Source organism: Mobula hypostoma, chromosome 27, assembly GCF_963921235.1.
Source record: "Mobula hypostoma chromosome 27, sMobHyp1.1, whole genome shotgun sequence".
Taxonomy (NCBI): Eukaryota; Metazoa; Chordata; class Chondrichthyes; order Myliobatiformes; family Myliobatidae; genus Mobula; species Mobula hypostoma.
This window is the reverse complement of record NC_086123.1, coordinates 4,632,465-4,657,052: the sequence shown is the minus strand read 5'-3', so window position 1 is coordinate 4,657,052 and position 24,588 is coordinate 4,632,465. Positions and strand designations below refer to the sequence as shown.

Here is a 24,588-nt window from a genome sequence, read left to right as displayed (position 1 = left end):
ATAGCAATGCCGTTTACTTAGTATTCCAGCCAACAATTATCCCAAATCTAACATCATTAAATAAGATTATTCATTATTGTTGTATGTTGGAGTTTATGGCATTTTGGCACTAATTACATTATACATTATTATCCAGGGAAATACTGCATATCTAAAGCACATAATTGACTCTGAAGTCTGCTGGAAGTACTTGACAGCAAAAGCTGCAAAGGAAATATGGTTGTTTACTTTTCAATACCTAGAGTGCTTTGGGCCCTGTGTTCAATATATCACCCTGAGATTAGCTGCCTTATTTAACCAAGGTTATCAACCTGGATTTTCACATTTCAGCCTCCAGAACAGAATGTGAATTTAGATCCTTCTGACTGAGAAGGTATGAATGAGTCGTGGCTGAAATAAGGAGTCACACTACCATCTTCTCAGCGCCAATAGCTGCTACAGCTACATTCCATGAATAAAAAGAAAGCAGACACTGTATTGACCTTTGTAGTAGAATAATTCTGTTTAAAACATACTGTACCTAGAGAATTGTGTTCAGTTTTATAGAGTCCACTTATAGACAACATGGAAGTCGGCACTTCAACCTGCTGACCATCAAGCACTCACTTCTTACAATAATCTCATTTTCAACCACATTACTATCTTTCATTTCTATCAGACCCACCATGAAGGGCAATTTATAGTAAACCATACAAATTTCACACTGAAGTAGAGATCACGATTGAACTGGATCACTGGAATTGTGAGGTACGTCGCCACTAGTTGCACCACCGTGCCACATTTTTAATCTCCATAAGGCATAGCAGCATAATTAGGCCATTTGGCCCATCACATCTACTCTGCCATTCCTCATGGCTGATTTACTATCCCTCTGAACCTCTTTCTCCTGCCTTCTCCCCATAACTTTTGACATCCTTAGTAATCAAGACCCCTTCAACTTTTGCTCTAAATATACCCAATGACTGGGCCTCTACAGCTGAATGTGACAATGAATTCCACAGATTCACTAGCCTCTGGCTCAAGAAATTCCCCTGCATCTCTGTTCGAAAGGGACATCCTTGTATTCTGAGGCTGGGTCCTCTGGTCTTAGACTCCCTAGATAAAAGAAACATCCTCTCCATGTCCACTTTATCTAGGCCTTTCAATATTCGATAGGTGTCAATAAGATTTCCCCTCATTCTTCTGAACAGACCCAGGGCCGCCAAATGCTCCTCATATGTTAACACTTTCATCTCCTTGGCCAAAGAAGGATTTAAGTCCAATAAACAGTGCAGCAAATGATGGCCAGACTGCTGGGTCTGACATGGTGGAGAGACTGAACAGGCTAGAACTTAATTCTCAAAGGTTTAGAAAAAAAAGATTACCTCATTGATACCAACAAAAACATTGTACTTGAAAGAATGCTTACTGTACTTCCCCTAGCCAAAGAATCACAGACTCAAAATAAGGAGACCATTTAGGATTGGACTGAAGAGATGTCTTCTTTTTTCTCTCAAAGACTGCTGAATATTTGGAATACTCTACCATTGATTGTATTAAATAGATTTAAAAAAACAATAGATTTGTAGACTTGAGAGGAAGCAAGGGATACAGGGTAAAACCAAGAAATTGATCATCAAGTAAAAAGATTAACCATGAAGGGCAGAGTAGCTCAAGAGGGTGAATGGTAAACTCCTAGTCTTGTATCTCATCTTTTTATTAAGTGAAGTTAAAGGGAAATTCTTTACTCAGATTGTAATGGATCTTTGGAATATTTTGCCAAAGAGGATTCTGGAAGCTCAGAATATATTCAAGGCAGGGAATATAATTTTTTAAGCAATAAAAGAATCAAAGGTCACAGAGTTAGTTCAGGAAAGTGGTACTGAGACAAAAGATCTGCTCCTGCTTACACTTCCTAAATTATCTTGTTCTTGCGTTTATAGTTTAAGGTCAGTGGCTCTAAACTCTGATGAAAGATTATTTACCGGAAATGTTAATTATTCCTCATTAGATGTCTGAACTATTTTGAGCATTTTCTGCTTTTGTAAGCAATGAACTAATTACATGGTTTTTAAAAAATGATCAGTCTAATACTTTAGTAGGCATCTAGATACTCAGTTTTCTGCTGGCAAAGGCAAAGTTAGTTGTTGATTTTTGCAGACATTCCCACAATCTGGTACTCATCTGTTGTTAGAGATCCCCCTTCATGTTTGCAGAACACATGAGAAACTAAATAGTAGATCAAGAGCAAATTGGTCATTCCCCTTTAGCTGACCCCAAACAGCATGGCCAATTGAAGTCAACCATTTGGCGGAGTATTGCAAATTCATTTCCTTGTACAACAGGGGCTTAATGCCTTGTGTTTGACCAGAAAGTTGGGTTTTCTTGGCAGTTTGATTTGTTTATCGGTATGAAACATTTACTGTTTCTCTGCAAATAAACTATTGAATGTTTCCTACATCAAAGTTGCTGGTGAACGCAGCAGGCCAAGCAGCATCTATAGGAAGAGGTGCAGTCGACGTTTCAGGCCGAGACCCTTCGTCAGGACTAACTGAAGGAAGAGTGAGGAAGGGTCTTCCTTCAGTTAGTCCTGACGAAGGGTCTCGGCCTGAAACGTCGACTGCACCTCTTCCTACAGATGCTGCTTGGCCTGCTGCGTTCACCAGCAACTTTGATGTATGTTGCTTGAATTTCCAGCATCTGCAGAATTCCTGTTGTTTGTATTGAATGTTTCCAGTCTGTTCTGTTTTAATATCACATCACCATCATCTGCAGTACTTTAATTTGATTTCAATTCAGCATCTCGTAATCTTGCCCCAGAAAACGACGGAATGTAACACCATAAAGGGGAGGGGGAAGGGGGATGGTGGGAAGAGGAGGGAGGGGAGAAGGGGGGAGGAGAGAGGGGGGAGAGAGGGTGGGGGGTGAGAGGAGCGAGGGAAGGGGGGAGAGGGTAGGAACTTCTTTTAACCGGAAGGAAAATTCGATATTCATGCCATCAGGTTAAAGGATACACGTACTGAATATAAGGTGTTGCCCCTCCATCCTGAGGGTGGTTTCATCACAAAAGGAGCCCATGGACCGACATGTCGGAACACAGACTCCAATCTGCACAGGCACAGAAACCCGCCCCGCCCCTCCACTACCACTGTGAGCATCTACATAAGGCCTGAAGAAGTGTCTCGGCCCGAAACGTCCACTGTTTGTTCATTTCCGTGGATGCTGCCTGACCTGCTGAGCTCCTCCAGAGTTTTGTGTGTGTTGATGTACATGATCTTGAAGGAGGTGGCATCATCAAGATGTCCACTATCCCAGTCATGCTCCTTTCTCGCTGCAGGAGGTACAAAGGGCTCACGGCACCAGTTCAGGAACATTTACAACCATTATTGTTGAACCAACCTGCACAACATTCTTCTTCTTCTTGTGTTGTTTTATGGCGGTTGGCAAACCAGCTTTAAGGTGCATTACCGCCACCTGCTAGACTTGTGGTGTTCTGATTTCAACCAAATATGTCCTGGAGTACTCTACTTTAGACAACCGAGTTCAGCCTGCAGATCTCTATTTACATCACTCTGTAACTGCAATTCCTCTTGCGAATGCTGTATGCGCTCATCAGATAGCAGTGCCGCAAGCCGCTTTTCTTCCCTAATTCTTGTCACATGGTTTTCAAGTAATTGCACTACTTCAATTACATTGATTTCATCTGCATCATTTGTAAGACTAAAGTCTTCTTGTTTAAGAATATTAATTATCCCATGCTTAACTTTTAAAATTGCTGTTTTTTCAGTCTATCTGCTACTTCCAAGTTTTCCTTTTCTTGAATCATAGTTTATAGTTGTTTACTGAGATCTCGAAGTTCTTCTTCATTTGTTTCCATGTTTTCATTTTATAATCTGAATGTAGATAATTCACTTTGCAAAAATTCCTTTTCCTTTTGTAACTGTGTAATAAGTTCCTCCATTTTTCCAATCTCTTTTCCAACTCACAGTTGTTCTTATTGAGTACTTCTATTTGTTGTTGGAGTTCTGCACATTTACCCTGGGTTTCAACCATGTTTCTTGTATACATAAAATCTGAGGTTTTTCCTTAAGTTCTGATACATATTTCTTAAATTCTTGACCATATGCAATAAGACTCCTTGTATTCCATTGTAAAATATATACTGCCATTAATGTCCCATCTACCCTGCCCGTGATCTGTTTGATCCTCCATTCAGCGTTTCTTTGACTACTTCCCACCTAAGCCCTGTAATACCAAGATATTTTTCTGCAGACTTGACTATAATTTTAGTTTTTTCAGTTCTTTTGTTTGTTTGAACTGAACAGTTAATTGCATCTACCATAAACAGTACGAAATCCTTTCTACTCATTATTAGTGTATCCTTATTTGTATTATAGCCCTCACAATAAAACAGCTTATTATTCCCTGTACAGTATTTGTTTGCTTGATAGCCTTCTCCATTTCAGCAAATCCTTTCACTGCCTCTGCGTAACTGATCCCTTGAGTTACTTTTACGTATTGTATCTCTGCTGCCTTCTTGCTAACAATGCACCCTCGATAAGGTGCGCTGTGTTCCTCAACATAATTGCAGCATTTCAGCCTAGCTCCCACCTCACATTTCTTGTATTCGTGTTCTCTAATGCATCTCCCACATCTTTGTTTCCCTCTGCAGATCGCCGCAATATGCCCAAATTTCTGACATTTTAAGCATCTTAAAGGCGGTGGTATATATATTCTGACCTCATAACACATATACCCTAAATAAATTTCAGTCGGCAATCTCTCTTCATCAAAGTTAATCGTAACCGATAAACTATCACACTTTTTTCTGTTTCTTGCAGCTTTCAAAGGTTTGGCCTCAATAATTTTTGCTCCCTTTATGTTCTGTTTAATCTCATCCATAGTAACTTCTGTTGGTATCCCTGAAATAACTCCCCTAGTCCACTTTCTATTTAACATAAGAACATAAGAAATAGGAGCAGGAGTAGGCCAACCGGCCCGTCGAGCCTGCCCTGCCATTCAATTAGATCATGGCTGATCTGTCCGTAAACTCAGCTCCATCTACCTGCCTTTCCTCCATAACCCTTAATTCTCCTACTATGTAAAAACCTATCTAACTGTATCTTAAAAATATATTTAGTGAAGAAGCCTCCACTGCTTCCCTGGGCAGAGAATTCCACAGATTCACCACTCTCTGGGAAAAACAGTTTCTCCTCATCTCCGTCCTAAATCTTCTCCCCTGAATCTTGAGGCAATGTCCCCTAGTTCTAGTCCATTGTTTGGGTATTGAGCATTGTACTTTTTTCCCCTCTGTTTTATTTAATCTTATCACTTTGCCTTGATGACCACTATCCCGACAAATCACTAATAGCGATCCATTTCGTAAAATCTTTGATTATCCTTGTCAAATGAATCGGGTTCCAACCCCCGAAAGTCTTTCCATCGTTTCGCTGCCCTATTTTGACCGTCCCCTGACTCCTCCGAGTTTGCCTTTGTTTTCTTTTCTTACTCTTTCCACTCCAAGCCTCCTCCCCGCCAACCTCCACCACCCCTACCCGCACAAGTTAACGCTGCCATAGCAACCGGACAGGGGCGGGCGCGGGGAACCTCACGTGACTGCTGACGGTCGCCGCTTGCCCCGGAAGTGGAGCTCGGCTCCCGTACGGGGTCAATAGCAAAATGGCCGCCCGTAGGTCACTGCGGTTGCTGGCCGCTGACTCCCGGGGCCGGGTGGGTTGCCTCATTTACAGCTCCAGGTCTGCACCCTGTGTTTCTGTTAGAGCTCTCTCTGGCAGCGCCGAGCAAAAGCAAACTCATTTCGGATTTGAGACTGTGCCCGAGTCGGAGAAGGCACGGAGAGGTGCGAGTGCGAGTGCGGGCGGTTCGGGCTGCGCTGGGAAGGTTCCTGAGGCCGGGAGGTAACTTGAGTCTGTGCTGTCGTCTCCAGCCCTCCCATGTCATCATGGCTCTGGTAGTAACGAGTATTCTCTTAAGGAAACTGTGATAAGTATAAGAGCAGAATTGGGCTATTCTGCCCGTTGTCAAAACGAGCAGCAGCAATTGGACCATAGGATTATAGGAGCAGAATTGGCCCATTGAGTCTACCCTGCTACTCAATCACTTTTTTTCGATCCCATTCTCCTACTTTTGTCCTGTAACCCTTAACCAACTTGTCTTATCAATAATCTTTCTATCTCTACCTCACATACACCCAACGACTTAGCCTCCACAGCCCTCTGTGGCAAAGAATTACACAGATTCCCCACCCTCTGCTTGAAGAAATACTTTCTCACCTCAGTTTTAAAGGGACGTCCCTTTATTGTGTGGCTGTGCCCCCATCATAGACTTTGCTACTAATGGAAATGTTCTCTCCATGTCCAATTTCTCCTGGCCTTTCAGTATCCAGTAGTTTTCAAAGAGCTCTCCTTCTCAACCTTCTGAACACCATTGATTTATAGGCTCAGACAATTCAATCACTTCTGGTGACAAATACAGGTCTATTACAAGTTTCAGCTGATCGAAGTGGTGGAGGATCCAGGCTGCTTTAAGTGATGGTTTTGGGTTGGTGGTGGTCTAATTAAATAAGACCTGTCTATCTGATTATTGTACAGGCTTGCTTTGGATCGAGACACGTACCCAAATGTGGTGCCGCGTAGCTCAGCGACAGCCCTAAAGGATGATACAGGAAGAGAAATTAGTTTTATTCCAGATGAAATGGTAGCTTTAGTGTTTTAAATGTGATTATCATGGTGGTTTATCCTGACCAGATCACCTGATAAATAGATTTAAGCTGGGTGGGGGAGGAGGGGTGCGTGGAGAGACAGGACATTGTACGGCATACTGTGTTGGGATTATATTGTATTCACCATCAGTCTGTTACATTGGCCCTTATGAAATTCACTGCTCTACTTTCTTGGTCTTCACCTCCCCTTTTTTTTTGTAATTTTGCAGTGTCAATGTACAAATCATCAGTTCCAGAAGATGACTTAAGCTTTCTAAGAGTAGTCTATGAGCAGGTACCCTTGTGTGTAACCTTGGTAAAGTGGGGTGAATGTTTGCAGATGGTGGAATTTGAAAACAACTTTTAACACAAAGCTATGTATTTGGCAAGTAGCAGAGCAATTCTAATCATTTTTAAAAGTTATGTCCAGATGTCACTTATGATGTTAGCAAAGTCTTTGCTGTAACCAAAGTTTGATTAGCCTTTTTACTTAGTTGGAGAATCGTGTTAAATCAATGAATCCTTTCCTCTTCCCCTTCACACATCTCTGAAGAAAAGCATGAAGTTATAGAAATTAAAATAACTATTGAAAGGGTTGAATAACTAATTAAAAGTGTTTAATGTTAGTGAAAAGGCATCAGAACCAAGTGGATTTAAATTCTGTCAATAACCAGCAGCAAGAGTCCTTCAGAGTAGTGGTGGTTTGTGGTGGATTCCCGTTGATAAGGATGGGGATCCAAGGTTAAAGGCCCGAGATGACGGTAGTACAGGAATAAAATGGAAATTGATGATGAATATAAAGTTACAATCAAAGTAAACTTGAAACCTGGAAAAAATGAAGACAGAAGAAAATCTGAGTAAAGATGGTCAGATGATTAGAAAAAAAGAATGAAATCTGGTAGAATTTATAAAATAAGAACACTGAAAAGAAAGTGGGGGTCAGAGAAAAACCAGAAAATCAAATCAGCCGAGTGAGACAGGCGCCATGGCAACAATATGATTTGTGCAAAATTCTGCACTTTGCAGTAAAGAAATTAGATTGAACTATTACCATGCAGGTATCATTGGTTTCTAAGAATCGTGGGAAAATATTGACAACTTCACCAAAATCTTTCAATCTGTCAGGAATGTTGGAGTAGTGCCAGAAGGCTGGAAGAATGCAAATACACTTGTTTTTTTTAATGAAGGGAAAATTCAGACATTTGCCTGTCAGCCTAACATTCTAATCAAAAGCAAAGTTTATTGTTTGCACATACAAAGATTATTAAATGATATGTAAGACACAGATTTGTAAATGCAAATTATGTCTGACCAGCGTGATGGAGATACTAGTTTACCTTTACTGGAGATTTGTGAGGATGTTAAAATTGCCTCACAATGGACAAGGAATCTGGTGGCCTGTTTTCCATTCCTAACTTCATCGGTGAAATAATTTTTGACCAATTATGTAATTCATAGGTATACAGTATATGGATTAGTACATGTAAATGTAATGTTGTGTATAACAGCTCCCAATTTTGACAACACAACCACTGCGCCAAAGTAATGTGCCCACTCAGCATTTTGGATATAAATGCAAGTTTAATTTAACCTCAAAAGTACTTAAAACCAGTCTAATCCAGTTACAATTATAACATTTATTTTATTCACAGTTTACAAAGTGTTTAAAAATGTTGCTGAGAAATATGATGTAATGAACGACGCCATGAGCTTTGGCATCCACAGGTTGTGGAAAGATGCACTTCTTCATAAAATGAACCCTCTGCCTGGAACAAAATTACTCGATGTCGCTGGAGGGACAGGTAAATTACTCAGAACTTAGCAGAATTTTCCTGTACTGTTAATATAATCTGAATATTCTATGAGTCTTGAAGTGATTGCTTTCCTCCCAGCTCCTATCACCCTTTTGTCTCTTTAAAAAAATCTTGGACATTAAGTTATAAACAAGCAAGGAAAATATTGCCACCCTTTACTGTATGATGGTTATCTTGCTTTTAAAGGGTATCGAGTAGCCTAGTCAGTGAGAGAAAGTAATTTTCCATTATTTTACATTCAGAGAGGAACTGGTTATCAGTTGAATGTGATTTGTAATAAAATTTGAAATAAAGGGCTAAATGGGTACGGTTGAGAAATAACTACTTGACCAATTTTTTTTTAAGTGTCAACCCATATTATTTATACCAGTTATTCCCTAATTTTTTTATATATTACCAGCCCCTTGGTTCCCAGACTCCATTCCCAGTGTTCTATCCCCCTCCCATGACTTAAAATCTGCAAGGAATTTTGATTTACGAAGCACGGTGAAAGAGAAAAGGAAATGCAAATTCGAAGTGGTGACAAAAGTTATTCAAATCTATTTAATGCTAGAAATCAAATTATTTTTTATTTATTTACAGTAAAAGCAATTTTCATCAACAATTTTAGAGAGTACATTAGTAGTCCAATATTTACTACTGGTGTCTTCTTCCTTCATTTCCAGTCTTGAAGAAGGGTCTCAGCCTGAAACGTTGACTGTCAATTCATTTCCATAGAAGCTGCCTGACTTGCTGAGTTTCTTCAGCATTTTATGTGTGTTGCTTTGGGTTTCCAGCATCTGCAGACTTCCTCGTGTTTATTCACTACTTCATTGCCTTTTACCTTTCACTGAGATGGGCGGGCTTGGTGCAGTTTCTCAACATCAGACTGAATATCACTCAGAAGGAGTCTCAGATCCCCATGCTCAGTAATTTGCAGTCTGATTCGTTGCTTTGAAAGAACTTGGGTGACTCCACTGAAACCGTGCCCCACTAACTACGATGTTGGAAAGACAATGAAGAGCATCTTTTTCCACTCTGTAGGAGAGCATTCAGAGATTTCTTTCTGTAACCAAATGATATGAATTTTTGAACCTCTGCTTCAGCTCAAAGTCATTTTGTAGCGAGAGCAGTTCTTCCGCCATCCTTCCTATTAATTCCTCACTACAAGAGTTCTGGAATGGATTTATTACCCAATTTGGAATTTGGATCAGGAGAAGATCCTGAAGTCTCTCTGACATGTCCTGCAGCTCACCCAGCTGGGCACAGTGTACTTGATGACCATCATCTGGTATTCTTTCTTTCTCTTCCAATTCAGAGAAGCTCAGAAACTGGAAAAGGTCGCAACGGCCAATGTTGCATTTAAGTAGAAATAACTTGGACAAAAATGTCGAGACAACTGATTTGACTTTGAAAAGATTCACATAAATTCCTTGCAATTGAAGATTGATTTTTATTAAACTTTGCAAATAATCAATGTCATGCCTAATATTCTTGAGTTGATTACCAAATGAAGCATTTGAGTCTTCAAGGGATCTTATCATAGTTTCAAAATGTTCATAAAAGCATCTCAGGCGGTTTCCTTTTGAGAGCGATCTGACTTGTGTGTGTAACAGCAAGCATTCAAACTGTTTATCGCTCTCAGTACAAAGCTCTTGAAATAGTCAAAGATTGAGAGCATGGGACTTGATTTTACTTTTTTTAGATTATGAGAACACTCAGTCCTCTTTTATCGTCATTTAAAAATGCATACATGCATTAAGAAATGATACAATGTTTCTCCGGAGTGATATCACAGAAAACAGGACAAACCAAAGACTAACTCTGACAGAACCACATAATTATAACGTATAGTTACAGCAGTGCAAAGCAATACCATAATTTAATAAAGAACAAACCATGGGCACTGTAAAAAAAAAAGTCTCAAAAGTCCCCGAGTCGATTGACTCCTGAGTCCCCGATGGCAGGCAGCAAAAGGGAGAAACTCCCTGCCATAAACCTTCAGGCACCGTCAACTTGCCGATGTCTTGGAAGCAGCGGACACTGAGTACATCCATCCGAAAACTTCAAGCCTCCGACCAGCCCCTCCAATACAGCCTACTGAGCGCCTTCATCCTCTCCCCAGCTGCCGAAATACGCAAAGCCGAGGATTTTGGGGCTTTCTGCTCCAGAGATTCTGGTTACCACACAGTGGCAGCAGCAGTGAAGCGGGCATTTCAGAAGTTTTCCACAGATGTTCCTCCGTACTCTCACGTCTGTCTCCATCAAATCAGAATTGTGCACGGTCCCCTACTTGACAGATAACAGATATCATTCACCGGAGAGGCCGCACACACTGCTATCGCGCCGCTATCTTCTCATTTACTGCTGTGATAACAGTATTTAATGATTTTTGCAGCTGGTCACTTAGACTTCTTGTGACAAAATGTTGTCTGTGAATCACACAGTGAATGGTAAGTATATTAGGTACAGCTTTTTTCAAGAAAGTAAAATCCCTGAGGTGGTGTCCTGTCATTGATAGTGCCCTACCTGTTGTCCTGTCTGGTGTCCTGTCATTGATAGTGCCCTACCTGTTGTCCTGTCTGGTGTCCTGTCATTGATTGTGCCCTATCTGTTACACGAGGAAGAATGTTGGTGAAAGGAATGTCTCTGTTTGGAAAAATTTCTCAGCAACCTGAAATATTGACTCCCCCTTCGTATCTATTTCTATTTCCCTTGCAAATAACTACTCTTGAAACTTGCTTTCACCTTTTGTGAAGCAAACATAAACCACAAAGCAAAGATTTGTTTCCTGGCAGGTAGTGTGACACAGCTTGAGGTGTCAGAGTTCAATTCTCACATCATTTGTAAGGAGTCTGTACGTCCTCCCTGTTAAATGTGTGGGTTTTCTCCAGGTCCTCCCGCAGTCCAAGGACATACCACTTAGTAGGGTAATTGGTCATTGTAAATTGTCCCATAATTGTCAGTTTAACCTCAAGACAGGTTACACTGGGGCTGCTGGACTGTGCAGCTCGTGGGGCTGAAAGGGCCTAACCTGTGCTGTATCTCTAAACAAAACTGCAGAGCAAATTCTTCTGTCCTAAGTGTGTTACACAATTGTCTTCAACATTCTCAAACATTTCATCTATTCGACTTCGAACAGTTGTTGCTAAGTGGAATTGCTTTAATTATTAGGTCTGGTGACTTAGGCAAAATCATTCTTGAGACCTTTGTTACTGCCGGCAGAATCGGTTCTTCTCCCAGTGTATGGGACTTTCCAGATGTAGCAGTGAGCCATGTGATGTTGTATGAAGCAAGCAGGCAACACTGTTTAGTCGTGAAGTGCTGGCAAACATCTTTTGAAATGTTTTCTATTTGTGAAAGTTTTCACAAAGTGACTGAAAATAAGCCAGGTTCTTGTTTTCTTTATCGGAGTATGTTCTCTTCAAATGTTCAAGGAGCCTGGATGGTTTCATTGCCTCATTTGTAAAAAAAAACAAACAAACAAACAGACACATTGGCTGCTGTTGGTTGCTTGATGCTGGTATAAGTCTGTATTTCAGATACTCCACATTATACTTCTACGCTTTTTTGTTTAGTCTACTGCTGCCGTTTTCATTGATAAAATTACATTACATTGTGCCGTGTAACATGCCCACGTGTATTTTGTATTTATAGGAACAAAGAAGACAAATATTTGGCTTATCAGGTCCATGGCTGCTGACAGGGAAACAATCATTTGTCCCATAATCCTCTCATTTCCCTCTACCCTTACCCTGAATTATTCTTTTTCAGCTTTCGAACAACTCCCCATTTGTTTCTTTTCGCCCATAACCTACATTAAGCTTGATTAACTATCGAGTACATCCTCGAGATGTTGGAAGAAACAGCAACATGGGGAAATCCATGCTTTGTTAGAAAGTGCATGCAATGTAATGTATATCGTCAGCTTTTTGATTCCACTCATTCTAAAACTGCCGACAGTATTATTTTACTTCAGAGGGAATGCATGTTACTTCATTGCTTGAATGCTGGAAAGTATATTTCTTTTGATTCCTCCTCTTGCTGTTAATTTCATTTCTCTTGTATGATTTTGTAATTATTCTTCTCTCCAGGGTCTTGTTAAATTAGTAATATTTCCGTATATTTAAACTGTACAGTATAGCTTTCTGAGCTTTACCATGCTTTCTTCTGAGGTATACGTACACTTTTAGCGAGGATCTCTGATTAAGGCAAAGGGGTAAATTATTTTCCTCCTTTTACTCCCCCAGTACAGATACACAACTGTCAACTGAGAGCAGCAATGGCTCCTCTATAATTGTTCCAATTTTCTCCAGCGAACATCAGGGTAGATTTATTGAAGTTAGCACTGATGTTTTCCTGTAACAGTAACTTCATTCTTGTGCTTTATAGTCTACTTTGAAGCTGTTTGACCAGGCTTTCAGTTATTTTTATTGTTGAATGTCATCGAGGTAAGAAATTTCCTGGCATTCTCTAGGTCCTTGTGAAGGATTGTGAGGTATTGGGGAAAGCTGAGCTTCTGGACAAGAGCCAGCATAGTAGGAAGAGAAACTGTTATGTTACAATGTGAATATTGTTAGGTGAAAATATCATGCAAGTTTAGATTGGGTTTGATTAATACTTTATGTACTTATTATACTTTATATTCTTAAGGAGTTGACAGTTGTTTAACTGGTTGCCGGGTGATATTTGGCTTTAAATTGTACAGATGTAGGAAACTATCGCATTGTCGTCCTGAGTAAAATATATTGTGAATTTTAAAACTCTATTTGGGTAATTAGATTAACCTGATGGGCTGACTACCTTTAAAGTGGGTCAACCCCTTATGTTCAGCAAACATCACAGATGAACCCGTCAGTATTCTCTGCTGAAAGCACACTGACTCAGTAAGCAATGTTTGACAGCATTTAGGAATGGCTGATACTTAATGTATTATCTCACTTGTCACCGTGCTCCCAATCCAGTTACTTTCTTGTGCCCTTATCACTGTGATGCAGATTATTTAATGCTACATGATTGGAGGTTTATGTCTGGGATTTCCTTGGTTTGCAAGGCTCTCCCTCAGAGGAGAGTCTGCTTTACAGCTAAAACACTGGGAGGGTTACAAAAGAATGAAAAATGCTTTTTATTTCTTCAGGAGATATTGCCTTCAGGTTTATGGATTATGTAAAATCGCAGCAGGAAAGGCGAAGAAGGCAAGCAGTGAAACTTTATCAGAGTCCTTCATGGCAACAAATCAGTGATGCTTATCAACAGCAAGATGAAGCTGACTCAGATTTAGAATCCAAAGCAGTAATCTGTGATATTAATAAGGAAATGTTAAAGGTTGGAAAACAAAAGGCAGAACAGTTGAACTATTCTGAAGGTAATGTACATTTAAATCTAATTTATTTCCTCTCAATGGATGGGAAGGTAAAAGCAAATGGGAACATCAACAAATTGTTGATGAAAGGTCTCGGCCCAAAACATCAATTGTTTATTCATTTCCATAGATGCTGCCTGGGCTGCTGAGTTCCTCTAGCACCTTGTGGGTGTTGCTTTGGATTTCCAGCATCTGCAGATTTTCTCGTTCGTTGTTTGCACAAATTTTTTTCTCTGCACATTGCATGTTTGTCAGTCTTTTTTTTAATGGGTGTTTTTGGGTTTCTTTGTTTTGTGGCTGCCTGTGAGGAGACGAATCTCAAGGTTGTATAATGTTTACCTACTTTGATAATAAATGTACTTTAAACTTTGAATTATCCCAGCAACATACAGACCCTGGTGGACTCGATGTGTCAGGCACATCTATGGAAGTAAATGGGCAGTCAATGTTTCAGTTTGAGAGCTTTCATCAGGATTGGAAAGAAAGAGGGGGTTGGCCAGTATAAAAAAAGGTGGAGGGGTGGTGGAGCAAGACCTGGTGGGTGATAGATGGTAATTACCCCAATACTGGTGGGTGATAGATGGTAATTACCCCGATACTGGTGGGCGATAGATGGTAATTACCCCAATACTGGTGGGCAATAGATGGTAATTACCCCAATACTGGTGGGTGATAGATGGTAATTACCCCAATACTGGTGGGCAATAGATGGTAATTACCCCGATACTGGTGGTGATAGATGGTAATTACTCCGATACTGGTGGGCGATAGATGATAATTACCCCGATACTGGTGGGCGATAGATGGTAATTACCCCAATACTGGTGGGTGATAGACGGTAATTACCCCGATACTGTAGATTGAGAGAGATTGAAAGCTTGAATATTAATTCTGTTTGAGAATCCAGAAGGATCATGTAGTTCATTGTGCAAGTGCTCAGTTCCTGTTTTAGAGTATGAGCAAATACACCAATAATGGAGAAAGCTACATTAGGGAGTGGTTGGAGCTAAGAGAGGGATCGATTTCTGGGCCACAACTATATTTTTGTACTCTATCATCAGGTACTGCAGTACCTAACAAGTTGTATCTGATCAGGCTACTTCGTCAAAGGCCTGTTTGTTTTGTGATGATTGGATTTATTAAGCTTTCTGGAGATGAGCTTCCATTTGTCCCATCAGTAACATTGTTGTTTATGCTTCAGTTATGTTGCTGTTCTCTCCCCATTCCTCAGCTTCACTTCTTCTGAAACCCTCACATATGCCTTTACATCCTTCAGACCTGACCATTCCTATACAGTCCTGTACGGTCACTCACCTCCATGGACTTCAAATAATTTAAAATCCTGCTGCCCATATCCAGATATCCAGACTCTGTCCAAATTCCCCTGTGTTGCACCCAGTCCAGCAAAGACTTCATTTTAAAATTCGTGTCCTTGTTTCCAAGTCTTTCCACTGTCTCATAAAATTCTTATGCCAGGCAAGATCCACTTGTAAATCACTGCTCTCCTTGCTGACCTACATTGGTGCCATATATTACCTACAATTAAAAGTTCTGCCAATTGAATGCAGCCATGTCCTCACACTTCTGTAATCCCATATGGCCTTTTCCACTCTGCGTTCTGTTCCTCCGATTTCTGGTCTCTTTAATCATTAAAAGCATTAATATTTAGCTCCGACAAAGCCTCTTTCCATGTTGTCTATGTCTCATTTTCCTGCTCATTTCTAAGACATTCTCTAACCAGGCTTCTCACCATCCTTCATTGTATCTCCCCTTGTTTGGTAAGTCCTTGTCTGGTTACTTCATGAAATATGCATTAAAGGTGGATTCTTGTTGAGAAAGATCTTGGATTACAATTTATATTAGATTGTAAGTATGTACTTCAGTGGATGCTTGTGAAATTGATTGGAATGTTTTAAAGCTGCTTCACTAAAGATTCCTTGTATTGCATGCTGAATCAATTTTTACAATGTTTAGACGTTTCCCCGAAAAAGCTCAAGTTCTGACTGTTTTCCAGTATCTTTGTCCTGGTGATATAATTCTCCTGAGATAAACTTAGTCCAGCTGTTACTCTTTGCCCATACAAACATCATTGAGAGTTGGTTGTGAGGAAAATTAGTTGGAAGGAGTACTTTTTGAGTAAGAAGATTATAGGATACTGTATCTGAATGTTCGTACTGGTTTATTCCTGGCAGGTTTGTCCTGGGTGGTGGGAAACGCTGAAGAGTTACCATTTGATGATGACAAGTTTGATGTTTATACAATTGCCTTTGGAATTAGAAATTGTACACACATTGATCATGTAAGTACCTGGACAGAATCAACAGTAACTAAGCTGTGATCACTTCTGAGGGGAAGCTTCCCTTTGCCACTTTCATTTATTCTCCCAGCCCAGCCATTGAAAATGCTGAACTGTTTTGGAGTCAAGGTTTAAATGCAGTGCATTTTGCCAATATATCTATTTCCACCTCAAGAACAATGCCTCTGTTGCATATAAAGTTTCTGTTAAAGCACTTCCATCTTAACTTGATGGGTCAGGAGAGTATCCCAGGAGGAAATTCTTGTATTGAATGTTCTTTTTTCCTCATCAGGTACTGCAGGAGGCCTATCGGGTGTTGAAGCCGGGTGGAAGGTTCCTGTGTCTGGAATTCAGCAAAGTAGAGAATCCAATCATTTCCAGGTACTTGGAGTAAAGCAGAAATAACTGCAGGAAGCAAATAACACTGGGGGAAAATTGAAGAACAAACTGTCATTGTTGGAAAGCTGAAATGAAAAAAACACAGGAGCTACTGTGGAGTGATTAGTAAAATTAGTGTTTGAGATCAGAGATCCTTCCTGTTTGTGTCAGAACTGGCCATTTCTGACGTAACTAAATCTGGTTTCTTCTCTTCAGAGCTGCTGCCCATTCTACTGAGCATTGTTTGTCTCTATCACACAGTTCCAGCATTTTTCACTCGTTCAGCTCCCTCCAATTTATACATTTCCAGACAGATCAACTGAGATTTACAAGCATTCATCAGCTTTTTGTCAGGTGGTATCAGCAGCATTTGTGTCATCTGGAAAACCTTGGATTCTACCCTATCACAGATATTCCCTCTATCCTCTCTACATCTCTCCTTCCTTCCAATTTAAAACACACTTATTTTCACATCTTTCCAATTCTGATGAAAGATCCTTTACTGGAAAAGTTCAAATTGCTCCTCTCCCTACTTCAACTGCTGAGTATCCATCTATTTTAGAAAATTATTGCTAAGAAGGAAGCTGGCTTTCTCTATAGAAAAGCAAACACAGAATGAGCCAGCTGGCACTTTTCAGCAGCTCTCCACCTCAAAACTGACCTTCTAACTCAATAAGATTATTCTGCACTGTTCCAATGTCACTAATATTCCAAAATCTGTTGATTTTGTTTTAAATTAACTCAGTGCTCAAGCCTCCACAGCCCTCTGAGATAGATCATTTCAAAGTTTTACCACCCTCCAAAGTAAAGAAAATTTTCTTCACCTCATCCCTAAATGTCCTGCTGCTTATTTGGAGACTGTACCTCTGGTTCGACTCTTCAGCCAAATCAAATTCTCTTCATCCATCTCAATGAGATTTCCTCTCATCCTTCTAAGTTGTAATAACTAAAATCCTGGTCAAGTCAATCTCTCCACATACAGCAAACTTATCATCCCTGGAAGCAAGGTACCAAATTTTCACTGGTCTCCCATATGACAAGTGTGACCTACTCCTTCCTTGCAATTTTAGATTAGATTCAACTTTATTGTCATTGTGCCGAGTACAGATACAAAGCCAATGAAATGCATTTAGCATCTGACCAGAAATGCAAAGAATAGTGTTATTTGCAAAATAACTGCGAATAAAAAAAGTGCTACAGCACACAAATATAAAAGTACTGAGACAGTACAATACGGATACAATACTGCTTAGCAATTCCATCTGGTTATGTATTGTCAGCAAATCTAGAAATAAGCTGTTTGATTTCCCTCAGCCGAATGATTGCAATAAGTTGTAAATGGCTGAGGCCCTTGCACTGAGGGGATCAGCAAGGAAAAGTGATCAAAGCAAGTGTAAAGCTACGTAGCCCAGTGAGTTTATGTGGAGGAACACTGGATGTGTACTGAAGGTGGATAATTCAGTGCTCATGCTGTTGGGTAGTAAGTGGAATTTATGAAGGTGACATAGTGATGAATAACTTCATTAGCCAGGGCACAGAACATCAGCTCCTTAAAAGTCATGGTACAACTGTACAAAACATTTGTTAGGCCACAGTTGGAATATTGTATCCAGCAAACAGATGTTTTGTATAACATGTTTGAACATTGCACTTTATTGATTTTGAGGCTTATTAACTTTGTGCTTGTACTTTTTCTCTTTTGCCCAGTCTTTACAGTCTGTACAGTTTTCAAGTGATACCTGTACTGGGGGAGGTCATTGCTGGTGACTGGAAATCCTACCAGTACCTGGTGGAAAGTATCCAGCGATTTCCTCAGCAGGTAATATAACTACTTAGAATAATTTAAAGCCTTCAACTTATATACTCGCAAGACTTGCAATCAGTTTTGGAACTAATGTTTAGATGTGGCTCTAACTAAATTGTTACTTGATGTCTGACTACTTAAAGCTGGCTGTTACAGTTTCAATTATATTTTACACATTATAGGTTCCACTGTCCATAAACAATTTTCAATTGGAGGATTGAGGCTGACTGTGTTGTTGCCAATTAACTGGACTGAAAACTCACACTCATTCCTTATGCTTCATTGACTTGTGCACAGGGAGAACAGCATGGCCTCTGTCACTACACTGTTTGTCTTGAGTCTGAACAGAGGAATGCCACTTTTATGCAAAATCAACTAGCAGTTACAGATATTGACCAATTGGTAACTTCGTGTATGTTCAATTTCCTTATTTGCAAGATCAATCACTATTCATAATACAGGTGTTAAAAGTCAATAGAAATTACAAGCAAAAAAACAACTGATGATACTTTGATTTTAGTAATTGTCCCTCAGTTGGGGTGGGTGTGCCTTGCATCCTTCCATTTCATCCTTATCTTGTCTGCATAAGCCAAATGACTCCAGTCCCCTGCTGTGCAGCAGGAAGCTATGCTCTTCCAATACCTTTCTTGCGTGGACATTATCTTAACCTAAGCATTGCTGCAACTTCCACAACTGTTGTTATTTACTTCCTTTTCCTAAGCTACTTCACTACTTCTTATCAACATGAACTCATATTTGTGTTTTCCATTTCACCAGTGACATTCCAGGCCTCTACAGTCAATGAAATTATGGTAGGTAATGACAGAACTATGTCAGGCAGTTTGCCCAAAGCAGAGTCCTACACACAGGAGTGATGACTGGATAGTCTGTGCTGTAGGTTGCAGAATCTACTTTTTTAGATGCTGCTGTGATTTTATTTTTACACACTGTATAGAGCAAAATAGCCCTCTGTAAAAGATCTTATTTAAAATACAATAGCTTCCATGCAGTGGTTTCTGTCTAAAATCTATGGTGTAAAGCTCCAATTTTCTGAGATTGGAGTCCCACATCCTGAGATCAGCTGGCACTTACTTTTTCATTGTCCTTATTTATCAACTTCCTTGTAACTCTTCCAGCTAAGTTACAGTGTTATAAGGGAACATTCCTAACTAGGTGTGTTTTATTTTATTGCTGAGCCTCCACTTTCAAGCTCTCATGAATTGAGGTAGTCACTCATTTGTATCTTTATTTCCAGGAGGAGTTCAGAGAGATGATTGAGGACGCTGGGTTTTACAAAGTGGAATATAACAACTTGACCATGGGGATTGTGGCTATTCACTCAGGATTTAAGCTCTGAATTTGAAGTGACTGAAAGAAAATCAAGATGCTCAATCACAGAGAAACATTTGCATGCATTACTGTTTTGGTGCAGAAACAGCTACAGATATGGCAGTGAGTTAATTATTCACTCGGAACCACAGAGTTGGTTGGTAAAATCTAATGGTGCGGCATCATATAATTGTATTACACTTGTATTGTAACGGTGCAGGTACATCTTATCTGCTCCTGTTTTGTGGTGTTTTCCTCTGTGAGGATGTGCTTTCTGGTTTCACTGAAGAAGGACCACTGATTGGTTCAAAAAATGTCTAAGGCATAAATGAAAATTTGGCACAGATGACTCAACTTTGAAACAATCAGACTGTTACTAAAAATGACATAAGTTCTGAGATGTTTTATATCATGAATCCCAGCAGTAGAAAGTCATATATTGGCCACAAATTTATTTTACACAGGTACAAGATCGAGTTGTGTATTTTAAAACTTCCAAGGTTTTTCTAAGTGACTATCATTCATTGTCTCTCTCTGGTATAATAAAAATTATGGATATTCAATGAGACACCAAGGCTCCTCTTATTAACACAATTTTACTTGTATTAGTGATCTGAGGAGGTGGAGGCTAGTTAAAAGGAGATTCTCTTTGACTTAGCCCATCATTAAGTGCAGAACTAACGCTGTGGCCAAGGACAAGTACTAGTTCCACATTTCATGATGGAATAATTCATAACAATATGCATTAGAATTTCTTCACAAAACTAGTTCCATCATGAATTGTCTTATCTGTAGTGTTGGGTGAGTATGGGATCGAGCGTGCTATGGTTTCCTCACCACCAGATTGGAGTCCTGTTCAGCAGTCTGAGAATGGAACTCTTAGATTGGCTGGATGCATGTAGAAGCTGACGTTGTGTCTGCACAGGTTATCACCTTGAGGGAGCATTTAATCGAATCACCAAGGATGAATCCTTAAACAGGACTATACATTTCCTCTATAAATTTGCATTCATACTGACCTACCAAGCTCCTACTATATCATTCTCCACTTCAAGACACTACAACCATATCTGACATTTATTTTGTGAGAATACTATTGGTATTCTTAGTCATAGTCATACTTTATTGATCCCGGGGGAAATTGGTTTTCGTTACAGTTGCACCATGAATAATTAAATAGTAATAAAACCATAAATAGTTAAATAGTAATATGTAAATTATGCCAGCAAATTATGAAATAAGTCCAGGACCAGCCTATTGGCTCAGGGTGTCTGACCCTCCAAGGGAGGAGTTGTAAAGTTTGATGGCCACAGGCAGGAATGACTTCCTATGACGCTCTGTGTTGCATCTCGGTGGAGTGAGTCTCTGGCTGAATGTACTCCTGTGCCCAAACAGTACATTATGTAGTGGATGGGAGACATTGTCCAAGATGGCATGCAACTTAGACAGCATCCTCTTTTCAGACAGCACCATCAGACAGTCCAGTTCCATCCCCACAACATCACTGGCCTTACGAATGAGTTTGTTGATTCAGTTGGTGTCTGCTACCCTCAGCCTGCTGCCCCAGCACACAACAGCAAACATGATCGCACTGGCCACCACAGACTCGTAGAGCATCGTCCGGCAGATGTTAAAGGTCCTCAGTCTCCTCAGGATATAGAGACGGCTGACCCTTTTACCTGCTGAGATTATGCCCGACTACTTTAGGAGAAATGTGATTGCATTAATCACTTCTGGTTCTAAAGTTCAGGGAATTTCAGATTATTCTACTGCTACTTCCTCATTGGGGAAGTGCTCTCCTGGAGTCCATTTGTTGCTCCTCTAAATCTTCCTTATGGAATGAGTGCTGCTTTCTGTCTCTATCCACATAGACCTGAGAAGTTGTTGGTGGCCTGAGTAAACTAGTGGCTACAACATTTGAATAGGGACTTGGTATTTTAACATACAGTAGTGAACAGTTCTCAAATCTAATGAACCTTAACATTTCTTGTAGCAGTCCAGGAAAATGGACTCAATGGTTGATTTTTCTTCACCAATTTGTATTGCAATTAGTCAAACATTTCATTGTCATCCTTAAAATGATCAGACTGTAATGCTGCCAGTTTGACAAAAAATAAATAAATTGAGACAAAGATAATTGCAGCTCAACTGGAGCCTGTGGAATTATTTTAAAGCTTCAACATTCAGCCTTTAAGAGATATCTGTTCACATTCAATGGAAGTGGTTGTCCTGTAAGCTGATCTCTGGCCCCTTGCATGCCAGAGGTGACTCATTGTTCAATATACAATAGTGACCCAGGAGATAGAATTTCTGTTCTTTTCAACTGGATATTCTGTCTGTCACTTCCTTCGTATGTGCTTTATCAGTTTTGTACTGGTTTCAAATTTACACTTTAGTGAAACAAGGTCACTGAAAAAATTAAACAGCAATGGACTATATATAATAATGGATATATTTAATACCACACATCTTACCCTAATCAGAATAATCAAAATGCTACAATTTTCAATATTAATGTCTTATATAGATTAGAGCAAATGACTTGTAACTGATCTCCAGTAATTTTAGCTAAAATAGTCTACCTTACCAATAGCTTTCTGCTGTAAAACTTGACCTGTGTTTCTTCAGTTGGAAGGAACATGGGGGAAGGGGCAGCTGCAAAAGGATTACATATACCCACTAATAACTCATCAGCATTGCAGTTCTTATTCATGAGCTTCCAGCTATCAGACTTCCCTATGGAGTGAATTTTTTAAAATTACTAAGACTTGCTAAAATAAGTTTTAAAATATTTACAACTATTTGGCAGCTCAGGCAGCTTTTATCACTACAAGAAGACAACTCTGAATCATGAGTACTCTTATTTGTTCTGTATTTTGTAGGAATGTGAAAGAAGGAATAAAATTACATGAATGAATTTTAAAAGCTGTCTTGTAACGTCAAAAATAAATTGTTTCATTCAGTGGAGAAATATCAGACAGATGTGGTTAAACAATCACCCTATGTGATAACTATTTTATAGCCCATTGGAGAAACTATCATCCCTTACATGTATATTGATTATTAAATCTCAGAAACCTGATTATTACTTCACATCAGATGGAAACATCTAATTTTTGTGTATAACATCACAACGAATGAGGAATACTTCTGTTTCATCCATACATAAAATGGGACAGAAATGTTCAAGTTTTTAACTACTGCAGGACTGTAAGTGAATGGTTTGCCATTTGAATGATGTATTTAAATAATATGAACATTAAAAATCCTTTAAATGCAAGTTGCTGTAATCATAAGTCTTGCTTGCACTTTTCTCTTGCATTAATATTACTTCGTCTTCCTTTATGCTTCCCCTCACATTGTATCATGCTGAGATTGGTGATTCAAATAAGTGATTGAGAAACAAGAACTCTCTTTTTTACTCCAACCTCCCCCCCCCCCACAAACTATGGGGAATTTTAAAACATTTAATTTTATACTATTTCATTCATGATTACTCCTACCAGCAGATTTTGTGCATCCCCAACAATCTGCATTGTGGCTACAACTGGTTAATATCTAGTTAAATGATTTTAAAAAAATAGGGATTTGAGTGGAACTTCTGAAACATCTTGTTTCAAGTATTCCCCCTGCCCCCCCCAATCTGAAACAATCAGGATATAACTCAGTAATTTCATTAACACTAGAAAATAAAACTTAAGCTCAATTATAAATTTTTATTAATATAGATGTCTTGATTACTTAGAATCAAAAACTTTTTGAATATTACCTCATGTTTTTCACCTGCAATTGGCTTAAGTCCAACACGCTGCCAGTCCATTTCAAAAGACAGTAAAATGGCTATTACATTAATCAGTGTGTAGCTGAGGACAGTTGCACAGGAAAAGATAGCAGACTTAAGGATATGTGAATGAGTAGTTTTTAAAAACAAGCCCTATTTCATCATCCATTAGCAGTTTCATAATTGATACTTTTTATAAAAAATCAGATTTAATTTAACCACTGTTGGGATTCAACTATGTCTCTAGACCACTGATAGATCCCATGTAACTACCATTTCTCTGTGATGATCCATAAATGTCAATTATTTTTCTAAATTCCAAGGTGATTGCCATAGCTTCCCTACAATTATGGGTTAAGGAATAAATTGCCAACATGAGAGAATACTTTCCAGTAACTCTCCATCTCACTCCCACTCTGTGGCTTCTTGTGTTACCATGGGGTCCAACAGCACCTCATGTCAATGGCATATTTCAGTCTTCTGGACTTAGTATCAAAATGTACAACTCTCATGATGATTCAGCTGATTTGTTCTTTGTGTACAAACCCCCCCCAAACCTGCTGGTCACGTCTTCTTGCTTTGCATTGTCTTTCCTCCTCCAACTGCTTCCGTTCAATCGTTGACCACATAGCCTCATTTACAGCTTCTCCAGACAGACATCCTGGTTTTACCCTATCAGATTTGTCCCCCTCCCTTTATTTTAATGAGCTTTATTTGTCTCTTTCTCATTTCTGGCAAAGAGTCTGAAAGTTATTTTTTTCATTCTTTAGCTGTAGCCACAACTGATGAGAATTTTATTTTTTTTCTTCTTTAGCTGTAGCCACAACTGCTGAGAATTTAATCTTTTTCTGTTTTATGGGGAATGTTCAGCATTCTTTCTGAACAAGGTTGCTCACCATTATGGTACATGGCAAGTGGGGAAAAAACAGAGTCAATAACTGCTGGACTCAAAGTACTAATACAATGGAATTGGCAGACATTTATCTGCTGCTCAATGTAGTTGCCAAGTGGTTCCAGTAATGCTAACTATTGCTTTTCCCAAGTGCCGGAATACAAAGGAAATTCAAGTTACAAAACTACGTATAAATCACTGTGTTAAATACAATTATTCTAGGTTTTCTCCTGGGTCAGATCTTTCAGGCAAT

At 39.4% G+C, this 24,588-nt stretch overlaps 1 protein-coding gene across 1 annotated transcript; it reads left to right on the top strand.

The window, feature by feature from the left end:
- The first annotated feature begins 5,623 nt into the window (after positions 1–5,623).
- coq5 (coenzyme Q5, methyltransferase) lies at positions 5,624–22,963 on the top strand. The gene is made up of 7 exons (XM_063034125.1): positions 5,624–5,839; positions 8,353–8,502; positions 13,631–13,858; positions 16,048–16,154; positions 16,444–16,532; positions 18,237–18,348; positions 19,589–22,963. Exons 1-7 carry the CDS (start codon positions 5,659–5,661, stop codon positions 19,688–19,690), a joined length of 969 nt encoding a protein of 322 aa, XP_062890195.1. The 5' UTR covers positions 5,624–5,658; the 3' UTR covers positions 19,691–22,963.
- Positions 22,964–24,588: the final 1,625 nt, after the last annotated feature.